At 41.2% G+C, this 21126-nt stretch overlaps 1 protein-coding gene and 1 pseudogene across 2 annotated transcripts in view; one reads left to right on the top strand and one right to left on the bottom strand.

The window, feature by feature from the left end:
* Window positions 1-20279, top strand: part of CDS2 (CDP-diacylglycerol synthase 2) — a 110009-nt gene extending 89730 nt beyond the window's left edge. For both annotated transcript variants that reach the window (XM_077116199.1, XM_077116191.1), the window contains exons 8-13: window positions 7933-8020; window positions 9018-9086; window positions 10023-10175; window positions 11975-12094; window positions 12565-12668; window positions 12929-20279. In XM_077116199.1, the coding sequence (XP_076972314.1) occupies window positions 7933-8020; window positions 9018-9086; window positions 10023-10175; window positions 11975-12094; window positions 12565-12668; window positions 12929-13061 (667 nt within the window). In that variant the 3' untranslated portion in view covers window positions 13062-20279. The remainder of the gene's footprint in view (window positions 1-7932; window positions 8021-9017; window positions 9087-10022; window positions 10176-11974; window positions 12095-12564; window positions 12669-12928) is intronic.
* LOC143646824 (GPI-anchor transamidase pseudogene) lies at window positions 425-1549 on the bottom strand (annotated as a pseudogene).
* Window positions 20280-21126: the final 847 nt, after the last annotated feature.

The raw sequence follows: 21126 nt of genomic DNA, 5'->3' as shown, positions 1-21126 counted from the left end.
TAAATGTTCCCTATTTTGGAAAAAGAAAAAAAAATATGTGCACAGAAGATTGGGAGGAAATTCACAAAAATAATGACAGAAGCTACCTCTGCTAGTGAGAATTTAATGTCTGCACCTTTTTTCTTTTCCAAATAGAAAAAGGATGAAGGGAAATTATTATTTTCAAAAAGAATCAGGAAGTTTTTTCTGACTTCTTTGTCCTATTTTTGTTATAACACAGGAAGTGAAACACTGAAATATATTTAGTGGCATGAAGTTATAGCATTATGATTATTTCTCTTTAAATTAAAAAAAATCAATATATCCACCCAAATTTATAGTTTCCTTATACTTTTTGGCAATTCAAATAAGAGCAATGTATATAAAAACATATTTTTATCCAGGTGATGGTTTTCTATGCAATCTTCTTCACAAATTATTGTGTCTAGAAAACTTGATAATGCTTGATTCCGTAAGTTTTAAAGAAAACCATGATAATGAGTGCCCCACAGTCCTACTGTAAATCCCCCAGGAGAATGCCAGTCTTTCGGCTTTGGTTTCTGATGTATTATCTGAGCTACAGAAAGTTGATTGGCATATTTCAGAGGGTTCGTTAGTTCCTCATCCATGTAGCCTGCCTTATAACTGTTTTCAGTGATTCTTGAATCTGGTTGTAAACTCATTGTCTCTGTTGTAATTTCCACTTTCCGTACACTTCCACAGAAATCAGTCATTAGGACATTTTTAGGATCCCTCTGAAAAAGATAAGTGCAACGCCCAGCAGTAGACACACGCAGACTTTTGGGACATACCCGAAAAACATCACTCATATTAGTTTGGCTAGCTGGATTAATTTCTTCCAAAAATCTTAAGACGTAAAACGTGTATCTATCCATGAGATATACTCCAATTGCAGGATCAGGTTGATGCGAGAGTGAATCTTCTCCCACTTGGTTACTAGCTAGAGCCATTATGTTAGGAGAATAAAATTGTTCATATATGGATGTTTCTTGACAAGTATAATAATAAACAGTAGCTCATTGTAGCGTCTTTTCTGCCACATTTGTTCAAAAGCATCTGCAAGTTTCAAGAAACCATTTTCACCATGTCCTGTCATATAAATAAGAATATTGCTTCTATCCATATTCTAGGAGTACTAGGTAGGATCCTCCCTGTTAATACTCATAAAAAATTCTCCACAGTTACTTCATGGCTTCTTATCTATAATCTACTTCCACATTACCTCCGTACACATTTAGTTCCATATTCTTGTGACTAAACACTGTAACTGGTTTAAGATTTCTCGCATTACATGCCATATCATCTGCAAGCATAGAACAGTGTGATTGTTAGGAATACCTAGTCTCCTGAAGTTTCTGTAAACAGAAAGTGTATTTGCAACATGTCGATAATTAAACCAGAATTGCCACATGTGCACCAAAACAGCCTGACCACTTCTAAAGAATTATTCTGCTTGATCCTCTATCTGATTAGCAGCCATGCTGCCGAAGAACAATAGCGACAACCCTAGGGAAGCTTCATCCAGGACAAGGGAGTAGGTGGCAGCCATATTTGTCAGCTTCTCTCTTGTTTTTTTTTTTTTTTTTAACTTTTTTATTGTTAAATATAACATATATATGAAGAAAAGGAAAACAATTATTTTCAAAGTATGCTTCAATAGATACAGAACAGATTTCAGAGTTTGGTATGGGTTAAAATTCCGCCATTCCAGGTTTTAACTTCTAACTGCTCTGAGGTACTAGAGACTAAAAGAAATATCAATATAATATGGAATGGCTTTTAAAAAGGGGAATTTAATAAGTTACAAGTTTGCAGTTCTAAGGAAGTGAAAGCATCCAAATTAGGGCACCCACAAGAGGCTACCTTCACTCAAGAAAGGCCAATGAAACACCTCTTTCAGCTGGGTAGTCATGTGGCTGGCATCTGCTGGTCCCTTGCTCCTCCACTCTGGTGCTTTCAGCCTCTGTTTCTGTGGGGGTTCCTCACTTTGTTTCTCCAGGACTGGCTTTCATCTCTGAGCTTCCCTTGGCTCTTTCCAGGTTCTGACTTGCTTAACGTCTCATGGCTACATCTGCTGGGCTCCAAGCATCTCTAAACATCTGTGTCTCTGTTTTTCAAGTGTTGTCTTCTGTGTCAGTTCTGGTCTGAGGTTTCTGTCAGCTCTGTCATTTCTGTAGGCTCTCTCTCTCTGTTGGTTCTGAGGTTTCTGTTGTTTCTGACTCTCTCCAAAATATTTCTTCTTTTAAAGGATTCCAGTAAACTATTCAAGAGCCACCTGGAATGGGTAGAGTCACATCTCCATCTAATCAAAAGATCACATTCACAATTGGGTGTGTCACATCTCCATGAAGATAATCTAATCGAAACTTTCCAACCTACAGTATTGAATCAGAATTAAAAGAAAGGGCTGCTCCCACAAGATTGGATCAGGATTAAAACATGAGCTTTTCAGGGGTACCTAATACTTTGAAACTGACATAGACTCTTAATCTCTGCTTTACCGCCCAAGTTGGTATTTATCACACTTGAGCAACATCAGAATCCCCTGGATTGAAACACAGATCCCTAGATTCCACTCCTGAGTTTTTGATTCAGTAGGTTTGGGGTGGAGCTGAGAATTTGCATTTCTAATACATTCCCAGGTGCTAATATTGCTGGTCAGTGCCCACATTTTGAGAACCACTACCCTATAGTAACATGCAAAAAGACATTTAAAGAATCAAAGATATTGCAATGTATAGCAACAAATCTGAAAACCTAGAGGAATTCTTCGTGATTCCTGGCAACTGTGAACTAGTAAAAATCAAAAGAAAACTTGAATAGACCAATAATTACCCAAGAACTTGGAAAATTTATTAAGAATTCCCTCCTGAAAAAGGAGCCAAGATTGAATTGGTTAATAGCTGAGTTTTATCTATTCCTTGCTACGAAAAGTGAAAAGTATAGGGAGGGAAGAACAAGAATGACATACTGATTGCTTTTATGATTATAGATAAACCATTCTAATACACTATTACTGAGTACGCTGTATACCAGAAATGCAAGGGTGGTTTCAACAGGATATCTGTCCATCTGGATAGAAATCAGCAGGATATTTGGAGAAGCTGGGTAATCTTAGTGAAAAGGGAAAGGTATATCCTCATGTATATAAAAGGCCCTTGAAAATTGTGTTTAAGATCTCAGACTTTGCTTCTGTTTCCCTGTCTTAGCCTGGGGATGTAATAATGCCCAACTCCTGAGAAGTAAATTAGTAAATTTATGTAAAGTGCTTAGAACAGATACTAGTTCATATAAATGTTAGCTTTAGACGTAAGACATTTAAAAGAGGTATAATCATGTAGGGAAGTGTTCATCTCCCTCCCCTGCTTTTGGAGTTTTTGTTTGGTATTTCTTATGGGTGGCACATATTAAGTCCTCATCCTTAGAGCCAGACATAACACTTGATTCTGCAGTGAATAATGTTAAAAACTCCAGTCATTGATTTTCAGAATCAACTTAGAATAGAAGAGAGCATAGAGAAGAGAGCAGAGAATGTATATTAGAAGCTTTCACAAAGTTATGGGGAGTTGGTGAGTGGAGTAAGGAGAGGAGTACACATGCTTTAAACACACCTTCAACAATCAAGAAGTCAGAAAATAGTGCCTAGAGTTGATGGGCACAAAATTGAGATTAGGTATGGAGGTTAAGCAGTAATAGAAAAACTAAAAGAAAAAACAGTGATTCTCAGAGAATGAAAGTGAGGAGAGGAGAGGAATGATGCAAGGGTTGAAATGATCCCCCTTCTGGTGGAGATGACTGGATCAGCAGGGGAGGCAAAGGAATAGTTTCATTGTGTACATTGTAGTGTTGTCCCAGAGAAAGATATGGCTCATTGGAGCTAATATTAAAGATATAAAATAATCATGAAATAGATACAATATATATTATTTAGAACTGTGAAGGCAAATATTAGAGGAAGAAAGAAAATGATTAAAAGTGGTTATTTTGGGGATTGGAGATGGGTAAGGGAAAGAAGGAAATTTTATTTTTTTCCTTTTATAGTTTGAGTTTGTGTTCTGTACATATAAACATTTTTTCATTTTTAAAGTTTTATTCACATATCATAATGACCACCTAAGTAAAAATAAAAATTCAGTGGTTCCTGATTAAATCACATAGTCATACCTTCATCACCACAGTCCATAGAAGGACATTTCCATTTTTTACACAAAGAATCCCATACCTGTTGGCCACATTCCCTGCTTATTGACATTTAGCTTTGGCTTATTGCCTTTGTTATATTCAGTGGAAGCATGTTACAATGTTACTGTTATAGACCCTATTTTGCATTGATTGTATTCCTACCGCCCCCCCGCCCCCCACCATGCTGTCTGTGGTAGGGTTCTCTAGAGAAACAGAACCAGTAGGAGAGAGCTGTAAATATGAAATTTATAAAGTCATCTCACACAACTATGGGAATGGAAGAGTCCAAAATCTGTACGGCAGACTGTAAAGCTGGTGGCTCTGATGAAGGGTCTAGATAAACTCTACAGGAGAGGCTTACTGGCTGAAGAAGCAGTGAGAGTCTCCTTTCTTAAAAACTTTCAGTGGATTGGTTTATCTCATTGTGGGCGATACACCTTAGTTGATTGCAGATGTAATCAGCCACAGATGCAACCAGCCATGTAATATCCTTGCAGCAACTGACAGGCCAGTGCTTGTCCGACCAGGCAATTGGGCGTAATCATTTGGCCATGTTGACACCAGAACCTAACCATCACAGTCCACCCCTTGTCAACTTGGCAGCTATACATATCACCTTGAAACATACTTGATTTCCAGATAGAGCACAATAACAAACGTGTTTCACTTAACAATACTCAACTGTCCTGTGTATGACTGGAAATGTACTACTCTGTCCAGAATAGGGTGCTAGTCCTTAGGTAACACTCACTCGTAAACTTCATATCTTATGACTTAAATACTATAGCATGAACAATACAACTTATGTCATATGATAAGAGGAAAATAAGACATTTACTTATGTACAAATGCAAACATATTGATAACAAAACAGTGAGGAAATATTCATACAATCAGTCTTCATTTCTGTAACTGGTCACATGGTCATAGTTCATATTTACCACTATCTTCTACCCATTCTATGTTCCCTTTACTCTCAGTAAGCACGTCAGCTGGCTGCGATTTCTTTGCCAGTGGTGTAACCCACACCTTCATTCCTGAAGTTTTTGGGCCATTGGTAGTCCTGCTTGGATGGGGCTGAGCCAATGTGTAATAATCCCCCAAATACCTGATCATTTCCTTTTCCCCAGTGCACAATCACTCTGGTAAAAGGCTGTAGGTGTCCTTGGGGGAGGCTGAGAGGAAGTTTAACAGTGTAAATTTTGGGTGGTGTAAAAGGATCCTACCCCAAGGGTACCTGGCCCTCCCCTCATTCAAGGGTCTCTGGGTCTGTAAACTGTCTCAAGTCTGGGAATTGATTAAGGGGCTGTGATTCTCTGTTTTTATAATTTGTGTTGGGCTTCTGTTCACTTGACTTAGAATTATTCTGCTTATACAGCTCCAAACAAAAATGTAGTAGGCTGCCCAGAAGTACCATGGGGCATTCTAGGTACCCCATGATCTACTAGCTAATGCCACAAGTCTCTGCGAGTCAGGTTATTTTGATGCCTGCTTTGAGTCTGCTGTCCATTGTGGTGGCCACACCTACCTCGTCTGTGGTGGTTAACTGTTACTACATGGCTTCTGACAACCCAGGATCTGATCATCCCCACTGTGTTTAAGTATTCCTGCTCAGTGACAACAGTTCCCACAGTAATATCTGACCTGCAGAGAAGGGCGACTACAGAGCTCTTCAGGGATGATGAAGTTAGTCTCACAAATTTATTTTTCAAGGTTCTAGTGAAAGATGTGTCTGTCCTTTGGCCATTCCTGGGTTGTGTGAGCAGATCTTCCATGACAAATCTATCCTAACATTCCCATTTTTTTAAGCCTCTGGATCCCTTCATCTACATTATACCAAGGCAGTTCTGGCATTTTGACCTCAGGTAGTTTGGGCACCTTTTGAACCATGTTTTAGCCAACCATACAAACAAACTGTTAATTCCCTTTCTAACCCCTCAAGCTACAGCATTGAATGCAGAATCTCTGCTTAGTGGGCCCATATCAATAAATTCAGCTTGATCCAACTTCATATTCCTTCCACCATTATCTACACTCTTAATATCCATTCCCACACATATTCCCCTGATTTCTGTCTGTATAGATTGGAAAACTCATGCAGTTCTTTTGGAGTTTAGCGTACTTCCTCATGGGTCACACTTTGTGCCTAACCTTTCAGGGCCTGTTGGGACTGTAGTCTAGTTATAGGTCTTGAAGAAAAGAAGGGTGGTGGGGGTGGGTCATGAAAAGGAATAGAAGTATCTTTCAAGCCAATTACCTCAGGGCATTCTGTTGTAGTTTCATCTGGTGAAACAGGATTAGTTGCTCCAGAGGAGTGAGGACTGTTTATATCATTCATACGGTGCTTAAGGTGCAAACTTGAAGCCTTCAGCTCATCGCTTTTCCTCATCACTGTATCCAGCATATTTAACAACAACCAGCCAACATCATTATACCTCTTAATTCCCCCAAACTCCGTAAAGGTGTCAAAAACATATCGCCTAGAGCCATGCTTCATATAAGCATACAATTAGCAGAATCTAATGGTGTTATTTTGAGCATCTCTTTTGCCAACTTACCCCATGGACTATCAGTGCCATGTTGATTATTGGAAACAGAATCATTAGTGCCTCTGAGTCTAGTCAGAGTAGAAAACCAATTAGGAAATCCTATTTTTAAGATTCTTTTTCTCAAGAACCTCTCATGGTACCAAGCTGTGTTATGTTCTCAAGGTTCATTCATATTGTTACATGTTCCATGATTTTATTATGTCTTACAGCTGCGTAATATTCTGTCATATGTATATATCACAGTTAGTTTAGCCACTCATCTGTTGATGGACAGTTGGACTGTCTCCATCTTTTGGCCGTCATGAATAATCCTGCCATATATATTGGTGTGCAAATATCTGTTTGTGTCCTTGCCTTCATAATTCTTCCCAAATATACACCTAGTAATGGGATTTCTGGATCATATGGCAACTCTACGCTTAGCTTCTTGAGTAACCAACAAACTGCCCTCAAGAGCAGCTGCAACATTCCACATTCCCACCAACAGTGAATAAATGTGCCTCCTTCTCCACATCCTTTCCAGCACTTGCAGTCCTTTGCTTTTTTGATAATGGTCATTCCAGTACGTGTGAGATGATATCTCATTGTGATTTTGATTTGCATTTCCCAAATAGCCAGTGAGGTCAAGCATTTTTTCATATGTTTTTGAGCCATTTGTATTTCCTCTTCTGAAAATTGTCTGCCATATTTTTTGCCCAGTTTTTGGGGGCATGGTCCAGGAATTGAACCCAGGTCTCCCACGTGGAAGGTGAGCATTCTACCACTGAACCACCCATGTACCCCCTTTTGCCCAGTTTTTAAATGGCTTGTCTGTCCTTTTGTTATTGAGTTGTAGTATCTCTTTATATAGCCTCACATCAAACCCTTATCTGACATGTGTTTTCCAAACATTGTGTCCCATTGTGTAAGCTGACTCTTACCTTCCTGGTAATGTCCTTTGATGCAGAAAAGTGTTTAATCTTGAAGAAATCCCACTCATCCTCTTTCTTCTTCATTGCTCATGCTTGGGGTACAAGGTCCAGGAAACTACCTCCTATCACGAGATCTATAAAATATTTCCCTAAATTTTTTTGTAACTTATTTCTTGATAGGTTACAAGCACTTAGTGGGTTACTTTGGTGACTTATGTATGGCATTGTTTTGTGGACTTCAGAGATACTTATCTTGGTAGGATTGATCCTTACTTTGCTTTATTTCCTAGGTTCATCGTCCCCATCTCCTGTGTCATCTGTAATGATATCATGGCCTATATGTTTGGCTTTTTCTTTGGTCGGACCCCACTCATCAAGGTAAGTGCATTACTCTGAAATGAAATATCATGACAAGGGAAGAGTGGCACTTTCTGTATGAGTACGTCGGCTTGGGAAGCAGAGGGAAAATCTAACTGGTTTGTTTTGTAGCCATGTCTTCATGTTGTCTTGGGGAAAGGCTGGGCTTACTAGAGCTAGTCATAAATTAATTTTAAGAGAAAGCCAGAAGAAAACATTGACAACTGTGTTAGTTAGATTCAGTTGTCAACTTGGCCAGGTGAGCATACCTAGTCTTGTTGCTGCGGACACAAGCCAATGGTACGTGAACCTCATCTGTTGCCAATTACATCTGCAGTCAGCTAGGAGGCCTGTCTGCTGCAATGAGTGATGTTTGACTTAATTGGCTGGTGCTTAAATGAGAGACTGCAATGTAGCACAGCCCAAGCAGCTTAGCATTCCTCATCTCAGCACTCGCAGCTCAGCCCAGGCCCTTGGAGATGCAGAAAGAAGTCACCCCGGGGAAAGTTGTTGGAACCCAGGGGCCTGGAGAGAAGACCAGCAGAGACCATCCTGTGCCTTCCACGTAAGAAAGAACCTCAGTGGAAAGTTAGCTGCCTTTCCTCTGAAGAACCAACAAAATAAATCCCCTTTTATTAAAAGCCAATCCGTCTCTGGTGTGTTGCATTCCAGCAGCTAGCAAACTAGAACAACAACCACTTACAGAGAAAAAAAGCTAATAAAGTAATTTTACAGGTTATATAAGCACACTTTGGGACTTTGGTCTGGATTTAAATGTTGTCATTTAATTAGTATACTGTTTTAAAAATATATTTAAAATAATTGAATGACCAGTTGAAACATAGAGGAAGCCATGGTACTAGAGAGGGGACAAGGAACCCAAGCTTGAGGAAGTTTTAGAAGGTAAGGTAGATAACAGTATGGCTTTTATAGTAGAGAGACTTTTATAAGTATACATAGTTCGTAGAGCCAGGATGATCAAAACCCTCTTTGCTAAGAGCTCGCTCTCTGTCCACAGCTCTCTCCAAAGAAGACCTGGGAAGGCTTCATTGGAGGCTTCTTTGCCACTGTGGTGTTTGGTCTTCTGGTAGGTGTTGGTTTCTGGTTGTGTGGGGGAATGGACTGAAGTTTTAACATCCACATTCAGAGGTCTGACCAAAGGGCTAGAGTCTGCTCCTCCTAAGCTCAGAAACTCTTTCCTGCTGTGTTCTTCTGTGTAGAGGGGCACAAACATGGCCTACCCTGTAACCAGCTGTCCTTTATCCACCAGTTTTCAAGCGATGGTCTTGGCAGTTGAATAGGGGCATGTGCACCTTACGCTGCTTCTCATGCTTCAGTGGGGCAGGGCAATACTCAGTGGGCAGAATTCTTGTCCAGTCATTTGCTATTTCAAGGTTGAGAGTAACACATGAGGTTTGGGATTTGCCACTCCAATCCAGTTTTCTCCTACATGTACCCTGCCTGGAGGGGAACAACCTCCTAGAACTATTGAGAGCATACTCCTCTGCTTCTAACCATCATGCCTGTCTGTCTCCTTTTTTGGGGGAGTCTCGCTATCCATTAGTGCTGACATCTCTGACCTTTATTGCTCTATAGCCATCTTCCTCCTGGTTAGCTGCCCTCACTATACCATCTCCCATACAGTTATCACTAAATTAAGAGGTCCTGAGGGAAATGGAGCATAGCTGTACTTTTCCCAAGTAGGGAGAAGTTCCTTGTATTCTTTGTTCAAATTCCTTCAGTTTTTTTCTGGATTCTTTTAGGGTATGGGTGTGTGGGGAAGTATGTGTGTATTTGTGGTCTGTGGAACCTCAGTGGTCTAAGAATTTTTTTAAAAATTAGATATAATACACATAAGTGAAACATGAACACTTGATATAGCATATAGCTTGCAAATAGCAGGGTGCCGGGCACTGTGAGGAACATGACCAAACCAGGTATCTGCTGAAACCAGGTATGTGCTATCCAGGCTGGATGTGAGAACTATCTCCGTTGCCTGTCTCTGTCTGTTCTTCATCCTCAGCTGTCCTATGTGATGTCTGGATACAGATGCTTCGTCTGCCCTGTGGAGTTCAACAATGATACCAACAGTTTCACTGTGGATTGTGAACCCTCAGACCTGTTCCGTCTGCAGGAGTACAACATTCCTGGGATGATCCATTCAGTCATTGGCTGGGTATGGTCTAGTTGGAGTCGGTCATTGTCACTAGTATGGGGTGAACAGCCTTAGATCCTTAGCAGAATAGTGACCGCAAAGAGAGAACTACTCCTCATGTCTCTGCCTTTCCCTGCAAAAAACAAACAAACAAATAAAAACAAAACATAAAAACTAGTTTCCCAGGGCAAGCCACGGTGGCTCAGCAGGCAGAGTTCTTACCTGCCATGCTGGAGTCTCAGGTTCAATTCCTGATGCAAGCCTATGTGAGAGAAAAAAAAGAAAAAACAACAACAACCAAAAAAACCCTAGATTCCTCCCCTCCCAAAGCTGTAAGACCCAGGTTGAAGGGTACTTGTTCAAGCTACTTCATGGTGAGGACAGAGAGAGACTTGACCTTCCACTTCAAATCATTTAGCTCACCAGTTCTCAAACTGTGCTTTGTGAACCGCTGGGGGGTCCTGAGATCCTTTCAGAGAGTATCTGTGAGGTCACAACTATTTTTATAATAGTACTATAATATTATTTGCCCTTTTCACTTTGTTAACATTTGCTGTGATGGTACAAAAGCTGTGCTGAATAAAGCTGGCACCTTAGCATGAATTAGGGCAGTCACATACAACTGTACTAGAAGTCATTGGATTCTTCATTCCACACACTTGCAGTAAAAAAAAAAGAAGCCGGTTCCATTTAAGAATGTCTTAAATAGTAAAATAATTGATTTTATTAAATCTTGACCCTTGAATATACTCCTTTATAATATTTTGGATACCATAATGGAAAGTATGCATAAAATGCTTCTGTTGCATGCAGAAGTACAGTGCTTGGCTAGAAGAAAAGGCACTTGTACAATCGTTTGAGTTGTGAACTGAACTAGCCGCTTTCTTTAGGAGCATATTATTTACATGAAAATAACTTACAAGTCATAGTTATTTAGCTGTGGGTGTTTGGCAGATGGTTTCATGAAAATGCGTGAAGTAAGCCTGCACTTCAAGGAGAACAACTGATAGTAATTGTTGCCAGTGATAAATTTGGCATTCAAATGGGAAATAGAATTTTAGAAAACTTGTATCTGCCACCTTGAGCTTGACAGTTTCCTGACTCTTGAAGACTTTCTAATGAAATCTGTGGTGATGTTAACTTATAATTTATTTTATTTTATTTATTTATTTTTTAATATGTGCAGGCACGAGGAATTGAATTCAGGTCTTTGGCATGGAGGCAAGAACTCTGCCAATGAGCCACTGTGGCTGATCCCATATGATTTTTTTTGACATTGTGTAGTGAAATGTGTCTGTATTTGGGAGATTTACATAACTCAGTAACTCAGTATTTTCCAAATGTCTGATGCATGGTGTTTCAGTCATACTTGGGTAAAAGATCCATTCAGAGTACTAGAGAGGCCCGTGGATTTTAAGATGACAGAGTATGAGAAGTTCATTGATAAAGTTTCAGATTCCACATGGCATCTAACATTTAACTACCACTTGTCAAGTTTTGGGGTAGTGTCAAAGAAAAATACCCACAGTTATCTAAAACAACAATGAAAATACTGTTCCTGTTTTTCAACTACGCATCTGTGTAAAGCTGGATTTTCTTCATACATTTCAACCAAAACAATATATTGCAACAGATCAAACTCAGAATGTCAATATCTTCTCTTAAGCCAGACATAAGAGATTACAAAATGAAAAAAAATCCACTCACTCTTCTCACTAATTTTTTTTAAATTTAGTTTTATAAAAAAGTTATTTATGTTACTATGCCATAAGGCTGGACATGTAGGCATTTTGACTTTTACTTCATTGTTTTCTTCTCAGAAAACAGTCCGGATGTACCCGTTCCAGATTCACAGCATCGCCCTCTCCACCTTTGCCTCACTCATTGGCCCTTTTGGAGGGTTCTTTGCAAGTGGATTCAAACGAGCCTTTAAAATCAAAGTAGGAAACTTCTTCTCAGTGTTCCTCTTGTGGTTTCTTAGCCAGGTTCCTCCTCATCTCATTCTTTCTTCCTCCTTCCCTCATCTTCACCCCATCTTTTGCTTTTCTCTCTGTGTACCACCATCTTGTTCAAGACACCAGGTGTAAACCTATTAGTGTGTGCGCTCTTGTTGGCCCATGTGCTGAATTTGGAGGTGGGGGGTGGAGGTATTAAATAAAAATAGGCTGTTTCTAAGAAAATTTAATAATTGAATTTCAGTTTGTTAATACCTCATTCTTCAAAAAAGCATTTTGCAATTTAACAAGATTGTGTCCTGTTATAGCCCCAACATTTGAGTCGATAGTTAATTCTCACTTTCTCCTGACTTCAGCCACTTGAGAGAGTACCTGGATATTGGGGTGGGGCTGTTAGGCTGGTGTTTGGTCATTGGCTGAACCCAGGCTCATCAGTCCTCCCCACCTCTTAACAGGACTTTGCCAATACCATTCCTGGCCATGGAGGCATCATGGATCGCTTTGACTGCCAGTACCTGATGGCCACCTTTGTCAATGTCTACATTGCCAGTTTTATCAGGTATGACACCTTTGCATCTGAAAACTTGGTGGATTTTCAAGTTCAGTGAAATCCTAGAGTTTTAGCTATATCTAAGTTGACGTGAAGAAGCATCCCTGATATGAGTAAAGCTTTCAGTTGTTACTACTTTGGGTTCTCTGTAGCTTCACTGCCCTCTATTTAGTACAGATAATCCAGATGTCAGAGAAACCACTTGTATAGTTAGGCCTTGTGAGTGGCTGGGCTTCAGCTCAGTGCTGTCTCTTCACACTGTATTCCAGGGGTCCTAACCCAAGCAAGTTGATTCAGCAGTTCCTGACCTTGCGGCCAGATCAGCAGCTCCACATCTTCAACACGCTCAAGTCTCACCTGACTGACAAGGGGATGCTCACAGCCGCCACAGAAGACGAGTAGGGGCCAGGAGATGGGAGAGTGAGAGCAGCACTGAGCAAGGGGCAGGTTTCCAAGGCAAGCTCAACTGGTGTGACTTAGACAGTGACAAGGCCACTCACTTTTTTTTTGAAAGTGTTTTTTCATTGAGTTAAAAAAAAAAGCTGTATATACAGTCCATGTGCTTATGATTTGGGTTAAGTGAGTAAACTACAGCATTGAGTAGGAAAGAAATCACAGGGGATAAAACTATTTGGGCTTTTTTAAACAAAAAAAATATTTAACAACCCAGAAGACAGTGTTGCCCAGGGTATGAGTGTCGGCTTGTGATTTTAGTTCCCATGAAGTGAACTGTTTCTGAACTCAACCAGAGAGTGGCCATGTCTGGCCGATGCAGGGGGAGCCTGCTGGCAGGGAGGAGAAGATGTGTGGCTTGGATGTCTTTGCTGTACTGGAGAGCTTTCACCTGCCTGCTTCTCCAGCAATCATTGCTTTGTTGCTTTGGAGGATTGCCTTCTGCTAGGTTTGAGGAATGTAGGCTTATTAATCAGATAAGCATTTTATCTATACCAAAATTCTGCAGAGTGTAAGTGCTGCTTTATAATATGGTTTCACCTTATTTTGTCACAGACTGAAAAAAGGTTTCAGTTTTTAATTTTATAAGAAAGCACGAAAAATTATTTATAATAGTCTTGGAAAAAACACTGTAATATTTCAAGTGTATGCAGTAGGCTGTACTGTAACTGAGCTCTTTCCCACGTATTTAAGACTCAAATGTCTGCTATAGGGCAGTCCAGCTAACTGTGTTTTCAGGGATGATGCTGTTAATGTGTGAGCTGTAGACTTGCTGCTGCTGACTTGTTTCTGGGAGCAGTCCCATTAGGTAGAGAGCATAGGGAATTAGCTTCTGGTGTGTGCACCCTTTGTCCTACCCACCATGTGGCTGCTGTGTTGTGTGTGTGTTTGTGTTTAAAAATCTTTTATTTTATACAGTGATTTCAATTGTATCATGACTTCTTCCTTTTAGCCATAAAATCCTGCTTAAAACTATGGAAAACCTAACTCAATTAGAAGTTTGACTATTCTGAATATTAAATGTATACTTTTTATATACTGTGACCAGTTTAAATGTAGTTTGTATTTTACTGGGGAACTTTTTAAACTGTGATTTGTTTTTTTCCCTCCCTAGTTGTAGGAATGAAATTGACATTGGAAAGACAAGCTCTTTGCCAGGGCTACAAACAGTCAATCAAATGTAGTAGAAGAATTTGGTTCCCATATATTAATTATTCTGTGCCATTGTTGTTTTCATTGCCAATTGAAGGTGCAGTGCCTTGTAGCACCTTGTTCTGTGCCGTTTTCTTAATTGGATTTAAGCCTCGTGAAAGCTCAGTGAGTGCACATCCAGAAGCATCCAGCAGAGGGTAGACCACTCGCGATGTTTTAGCTTACATAACTGCAGGACCCTCCATATGCATGAGGGAGTGAAATACCTTCTCTCTTCTGAACTTCTGCTTCCATTTCAGCCTAGCGTCTTTTCTTTTACAGGTCCAACCCTTCCTCCCCCCCCCCCCCAAATGTATTCTTGCAGGTGTTTCATTTCAGGCTGTGTGACCCTGGACAGGACATCACACATTCGGTACTTTTTCTGAGCTGTCGAGAAGTCCCACTATTCGTGATTCTGGCTAAACAGCTTGATTTCACTAGAGGTTGCTTAAGGTATTAAATCATGTCCTCAGTGCCCCAAAAAAGCAAATGCCTTCAGGCCTTTTCTAAATACTTGCTCTTAAGATGAGTCAGAATTTCAGTGACAGCTCTTAAATAGCGAAGTAATAGGTAATGAGATGATAGTTTTCTAATTGAAAAATGAACTTGGATCCCTAAACTAGAAGGCCCCTCATTTGTCTTGTTTTGCCTCAGGACTGAGGCCCAGCAGCAGAAACCCACTCTTGAGAAGGGCTACCTTTGGGTTTGGGCCACCAGCATTAGCAGGTGGTACTCATTTCTCCACTGAAGTGACTGCTAATGGGGCAGGGCTCTGGGAAACTAAAGCCTTCTGCAAGAATACCACAGGGTCAGCTTGGGTTTTATTTTCTTCTGGTTTCCTCATGTGCTTTCTGGTGAAATAAGAGGAATTTTCTAGTCAGGTATCCAAGAGAACAGTGCCACCTTGTGTTTTTATAGCACATTGTTTTTCAACCTCCCATTTATTTAAAATATTTCAACATTACAGACAAGATTTGAGACACCATGTCAGATCCTACTAAGTAGTTTCACCAGGTCCTTTTTTTTCCTCTCCAGAAACAAAATATTATGAAGTTATGATTGTGTAATGAGTCAGAAAAAAAAACTGCATGTGTAGATTTTTATAAGCAGCTACTGATCCGGGGTTTGCCCTCTGGATTTGGGGACTAAAACAGTTGACGCTCTTTGTGCCCTCCTTTGTCATGAATTCAGTGTTCATCACTCTTATGAATAGCTTTGTTTCCCGCTTGTTTTTGTATTCATAAATATCATATATTTCTGTTCTAGAAAATTATTTTTCCTAATTTACATAATATACGTTCTCACAACAGCCTTTTGAGGTGCCTCAGGCAAGAGTCGTTAGCACCAGTGAGGAAATGGTGCTCAGAAGAAGGGCCAGAGAAGAGTGAGGGCCTCCCCAGGTCACATGGTAGAGTTGAGACTCCCTGCATCCTGCATACTGGCCACTTGGACAAGAACTGGGTCATTTCCCAGCCACTTGGCTTTCGGGAAAGTGGCATAAGTGCACCTGAAACTTTGCAGCATTTCTTTTCTCAGTCTATAACTTTTAACCTCACACCAGGTAGATTTTGAAACCTTTTTTTATGGTATTTTTCCCTCCACTGGGCTTTAATCCTCTAAATTGACCTAAATTATGTAAGAAGTTTCCAAAATATATATTTTTAAGGGAGACTGAACAGACCCTGTGACTTGAATTTGAGTTAACGACCTTAGTTGATTGAAGCCTGATTCTAATATCCTTGAGTTCATGTCTTCAGAATGTTATTAAGCTCCCAGCCATTTCACGGTCATCCTGACTTCTAGACAGAGATAGAGAGAGAATGAGAATGACTCAGGGCAAGGACCATACTACTTGCTTGGAAAATCACTCAGCCTGGAGTTATCAAAGGAGCTAATGCTCCTTTCATTAGAAGCCAGGTTGAGGTTGATTTCCAAGGGAGTAGGTTTTCATCACTCTACCAAATGTGGCACATCATTTCCCAAACCTCGTTCTGATTTTATAATTGCTTAGGCTCTTTCACTTTGTCTTTCAGAGTAATTCACATTTGTGCACCCCTTTCATGTACACTGTCATGATGTGCTGAAAAAGGGTGGAGGGGAAAGGGGGTGGTTTCACTTGGACCCAGGGTTGTAGCTTCAGTTCCTGTTTTATCAAGGCGAGAAGAGAGGAAAGCATAAGGAGGTGACTATTGTAGAATACCACAAGACAGTAAGCCATGGACACATTCTTACTTGTGCTTGTCCAGAGCACGGGGTTTAGATAGAAGACCTGGAACACAAACTACCCAGGCCCTGGAGAGAGGGGCTAATTCTTGGGCAGAGCTTTCATTTTCCTGTGCTTGTCTTGAAAGAAACTAACTTCCTTTTCCTCTTATCACCCTTCACCCAGTTGCCCATCTTCCTGTTTTTAATAGGATTAACAGCTCACTTTCTGAGTTTTCCCTTGTTGGTGGGGGCCTTGGAGCATGACCTAAATATGTTGCTGGGACTAGGACCCATGGTGATGAAGGAACTTATTTACGAACCCTCCTAGATCCAACTCTTCTCAGTCCTGGATTCTCCTCATCCACGTCCCATATGAAAGGTGGATCCCGTCTTTAATGAGGAATGGAATCTTAGCTACCAATCATGTATTTCCATTTGAAGGTGTCCTCACCTTATCCCCATCATCCGACTCGGATTGGCCTCTCAAGTGAGTGGAACCTGGTCTGCTCACACTTACCTTGGGCCACCTCTTGATTAAGACTTTCACTTCTTTATATTGGTACCATGTTTTCCTAGTTAAAGAGATCTCAGCTGTGAGGGCAGTTTGGGAGGTCTAGTTTGGATGCTGAAGTGTTGGGGCTTTTAGAACGTGTGGATGGTTTTTGAGACTGTAGTGGCAGAATATGTGAAGGCTAGGATTTTATGGCCAGTGGGTTTCATGTTTGTTGGATGTTTGAAAACACTGTCCCCTCCCCTACTTTATCAAATGCTTATCTGTTAAGGTTCCTTCTCTCTTTATTCTTGAGCCAGTGAGATGCCAGCATCATGTTTATTAATAATAGCAAAAATAGCAGTAGAACTTAATATGTGCCAGGCACAGTGCCAAGGGTTTACATACATTTTCTCTTTTAATCCAGAAAGCATTCTTTGGTTAAGTATTGTTATCCCCTTTTATCAATGAGGAAACTGAGGCACCTCGATGAAGGCTGAGAGTAGTGGTTAAAATAGACTTTGGCTCAAGTAGTCCGATTCTTGCCTGGCCCCCACTAGCCATGCAACCCTCGTCTAATGGACTTGGCTGCTCTAAGCCTTCACTCTGATCCAGTTGGGCCTGATAATAGTATCTTCTTAATGAATTGTTGTGAGGATTTATTGGGATAATGCCCATAAGCATTTAGCACAGTGCCTGGCACATAGTAAGTGCCCAGTAAATGGTAGGTATTTTTGTTGAATTCAGCTGGTAGTTTCAGCCCAGTTCAGTGGATAACTGAGATTGCATTCCCAGCTACCCCTCTACCACTACGGTGTACCCACCCAGCCAGTATGTTCATAGTCTAGAAACTTGACCTTGCGGGTTTTTTTTTTTGGCATGGGCAGGAACTGGGACTTGAATCCTGCACTCTGTCTGGTATGGCAGGCAGAACTCTGCCTGCTGAGCCACTGTGACCTGCCTTTTGCGGTCTTTTTTAGAGAAGCAGTTCAACCTTAATCTTTGAGGTCTTGGTGCTTCATACCTCATTTAGAAGGCCAGCCTGACAAAAGGAAGTCTTCTGCCCTTTGTGGGAGTGATTTATGTGAGAGTCTTGCCTACTTCCTGCTGCCCTGATCTTGACTGCAGATGCCCTTTGCTCTTTGTGGGCAGTGAGGGCCTGTGTATGACTTTTTCTGGATAGCATTTCCCTATCTGGCCAAGAGTTGTTCTCTGTACACAGCTCAGGAGCTTGCAGCAGTTCCTTGTATGGGCCGACATTTTCAGGGACCAAGATGGGTGGGGAAAACAAACCTCTGTAGCAGGTTATAATATAGACCATAGCCGTGGGTCTCAGCCCATGTCCTCACAACATAAGTCTGGGGCTTTACGTTTTATTCTTCCTTTAAAGTATAAATAGTGTAGAGGCAGGTGGCCAGGTGAGAACCGATGATATGGGTGTGTCTATTCGTTCTAGGTTAACAAAGGGTCAGATGGGTGATTCTTAAATGAAAAGAGAACAGGCACTGAATGGAATGAAACATATTTATTTAATTTAGTTTTCTGACTGGAGATGGAGAGTATGTGGGATAGAGGATTCTTTTTTTGAAGGGATGGTGTTGAGTGACCATGAAATTCTCAAACTAATGGAAAAATAATTTAGAACTACAGGCTTAACTGTGGATTATTTCCTGGGACTTAGTGGGGACTGATGACCAGATCCAGTATTTAAATAATGATATCTACCCTTCTATTATTTAATTAAGTTATGATTATGTAATGAGTCAGGAAAAAAAATGCATGTGGAGATATTTCTAAGCAGCTGCTGATCCTGGGTTTGCTCTCTGGACTTTGGGTTTGCCAGGCTGCCACTTGAGCCCTCATTCAGTGTTCAATCTAGTGGTCCCAAGCAACTTTTTATCCACAGAGAAAAGACTTCAGTCTAGGGGGTAAGAATCTCTGGGCTATAGGCTGAAGATACCCCTCCAGTGGTCTCCCAGGGTCTTGGGGAAGACCTAGTTCTTTGCAGCCCTGAAAGGACTTACCACGTAAGTAGTGCCTAGAGGATTGAGCTGAGTTTAGCCATCTGGTGATTCTGTCCCAAATGAAATTGTGTTTGCTGATATCATCCATATTACTGTGTCTGCCCTTGACTTTCAGAGTACCTGTTCTCCCACCTCCACTGAGTTCATGTACTAGCTTTGCTGGCTTTGAGTAAAGAAACACCAGAATGGAAGAAGGGTTAAGAAGATTTTTAATGGGCAGAATGTGTATACATATTCTTTGTGTGCTGTTTCTTTTATATCCTTCATATGTATATTGTGGTGGGGGTATCCCAGAGTAAGAGGATGCCCAAGAAGCCACAAGGGCAGCTAGAGGAGGGGAACATGGGTAGGGAGGGTGCCGGGAGTGCTGCAGTTAAGGGCAGAACAAAGACCAGTCATGTGATTGCTGGCCTCGTGTCTCATGTGGGTATAGGGACAAGGGAGGGCAACTACAAAGGGGACCTCTTTATTGGGCTGAGAGAAAAACCATTCGAGGAGACATAAAGCATGTGGATTATCTTCTGGAATTGATGCTCATATCAAGTTCTAATTTTTATTATTGTTTAATACCTTCCAAAACAGGAGGGGAAGACCAAAGTGGTAGAGATGGGAGCAATTTTCAGCAAGCCTCTCTGTTGAAGAGTCAGGGAACCCCTAGTATTCTTGGGTGAGCAGGGATAGCTGTGGGTATACTTCTTAAGGTTCTGCCCACTCTGAGGATCTGTTCAATGTGAAAGTTTCCCAGAAATGCAGACATGGCCTTATCCCCTTTGGGGAGCTGTCTATGCTGGAGGTGCCAGGCAGTGACATTTGGCATATCCCTGCTAATGGCTATGCTACCCAGAAATCAGCCCTGCCCCCTCCCTTTGTGTGTACAGTTATGGTGAAATTCAGCTGTCTTGCCCCCAGAGACTGGGTATTAGTGTTCCATTTTCTCCCCATCCTCGGATCCTGGCTTAACCTTGAGGCAGCTCTTGGGTATGTGTGGAACCCATGTAGCAATCCTTAGGGCCTCCCCAGATAGGTATGTGCCTGTGTGCTACTGCTGCACTGTTTAGCTGTCTTAGTGTTTCACTATGTCAGTGTGTTTTGGCCACAGCTGACCTTTCTCTGTGTACTGTTTGATCAGTGTTGAGCAATACATGTAGATTCTTTTTAAATGCACTGTCAGAACATGATATACTGTACATTGTAAAGTATTTACCTTATTTATATACCTGAATGTTCCTATCATGCAAATAAACATAATAAATTCTAGATTATGTGTGCATTTTGATTGGGAGGAGTCAGGATGACAAAGGGGTGTGGTGGTTGGACATGCCATGTGGGGGGCTTTTTCTGTGGCACCAGCATTACTTCTCAGCATCACTGGATGTTGCTGATGCTCTCTGCTTTTAGAGAGATGCTGTTCCTTCGGCCTTCACAACCTCCATGTTCTACTCTCGCTTCCTTGGTAGCTCCTCCTCAGCCCTCTTTCTGGGTGTTTCTTTTCTTGCTTGTCCCTTAACTGGTGGAACTCTGCCCGAGACACCACCCTCCCACCACCTTCCATGTCCTCCCTCATCCATGCTCAGGGCTCCCATCACAGTAAGGGGGTGAATCTCAAGTCTTTGTTCCCAGCCCATGTGTCCAGCTGCCTATTAGGCCTCTTCCTGTGTGTGTGTGTGTCTTGTAGCTGCTTCAAACTGGGTATAACCAAATCCAAACCCAAACCCATTCCTGTATCCTAATTCTATACCTTATCCAATGTTTAACTCCCCATCAGTCCAGTGATACAAGCCAGTAACTAGGAGTGATCTAATTGGTAACCAAAATCTGTGTCTTCTACCTTCTAAATATCTTCCACATCCTGCTGTTCTAGTTTGCTAGCTGCTGGAATGTAACACACCAGAGACGGATTGGCTTTTAATAAAAGTGGATTTATTTCACTAGTTCTTCAGAGGAAAGGCAGCTAACTTTCAACTGAGGTTCTTTCTTACACGGGAAGGCAGAGGGTACTCTCTGCTGGCCTTTTTTCCAGGCCTCTAGGTTCCAACAACTTCCCCTGGGTGATTCCTTTCTGCATCTCCAAAGGCCTGGGCTGAGCTGCGAGTGCTGAGATGAG

Source organism: Tamandua tetradactyla, chromosome 1 (assembly GCF_023851605.1).
Source record: "Tamandua tetradactyla isolate mTamTet1 chromosome 1, mTamTet1.pri, whole genome shotgun sequence".
NCBI classification, from domain to species: Eukaryota; Metazoa; Chordata; class Mammalia; order Pilosa; family Myrmecophagidae; genus Tamandua; species Tamandua tetradactyla.
This window is presented reverse-complemented; position numbering and strand designations above follow the sequence as displayed.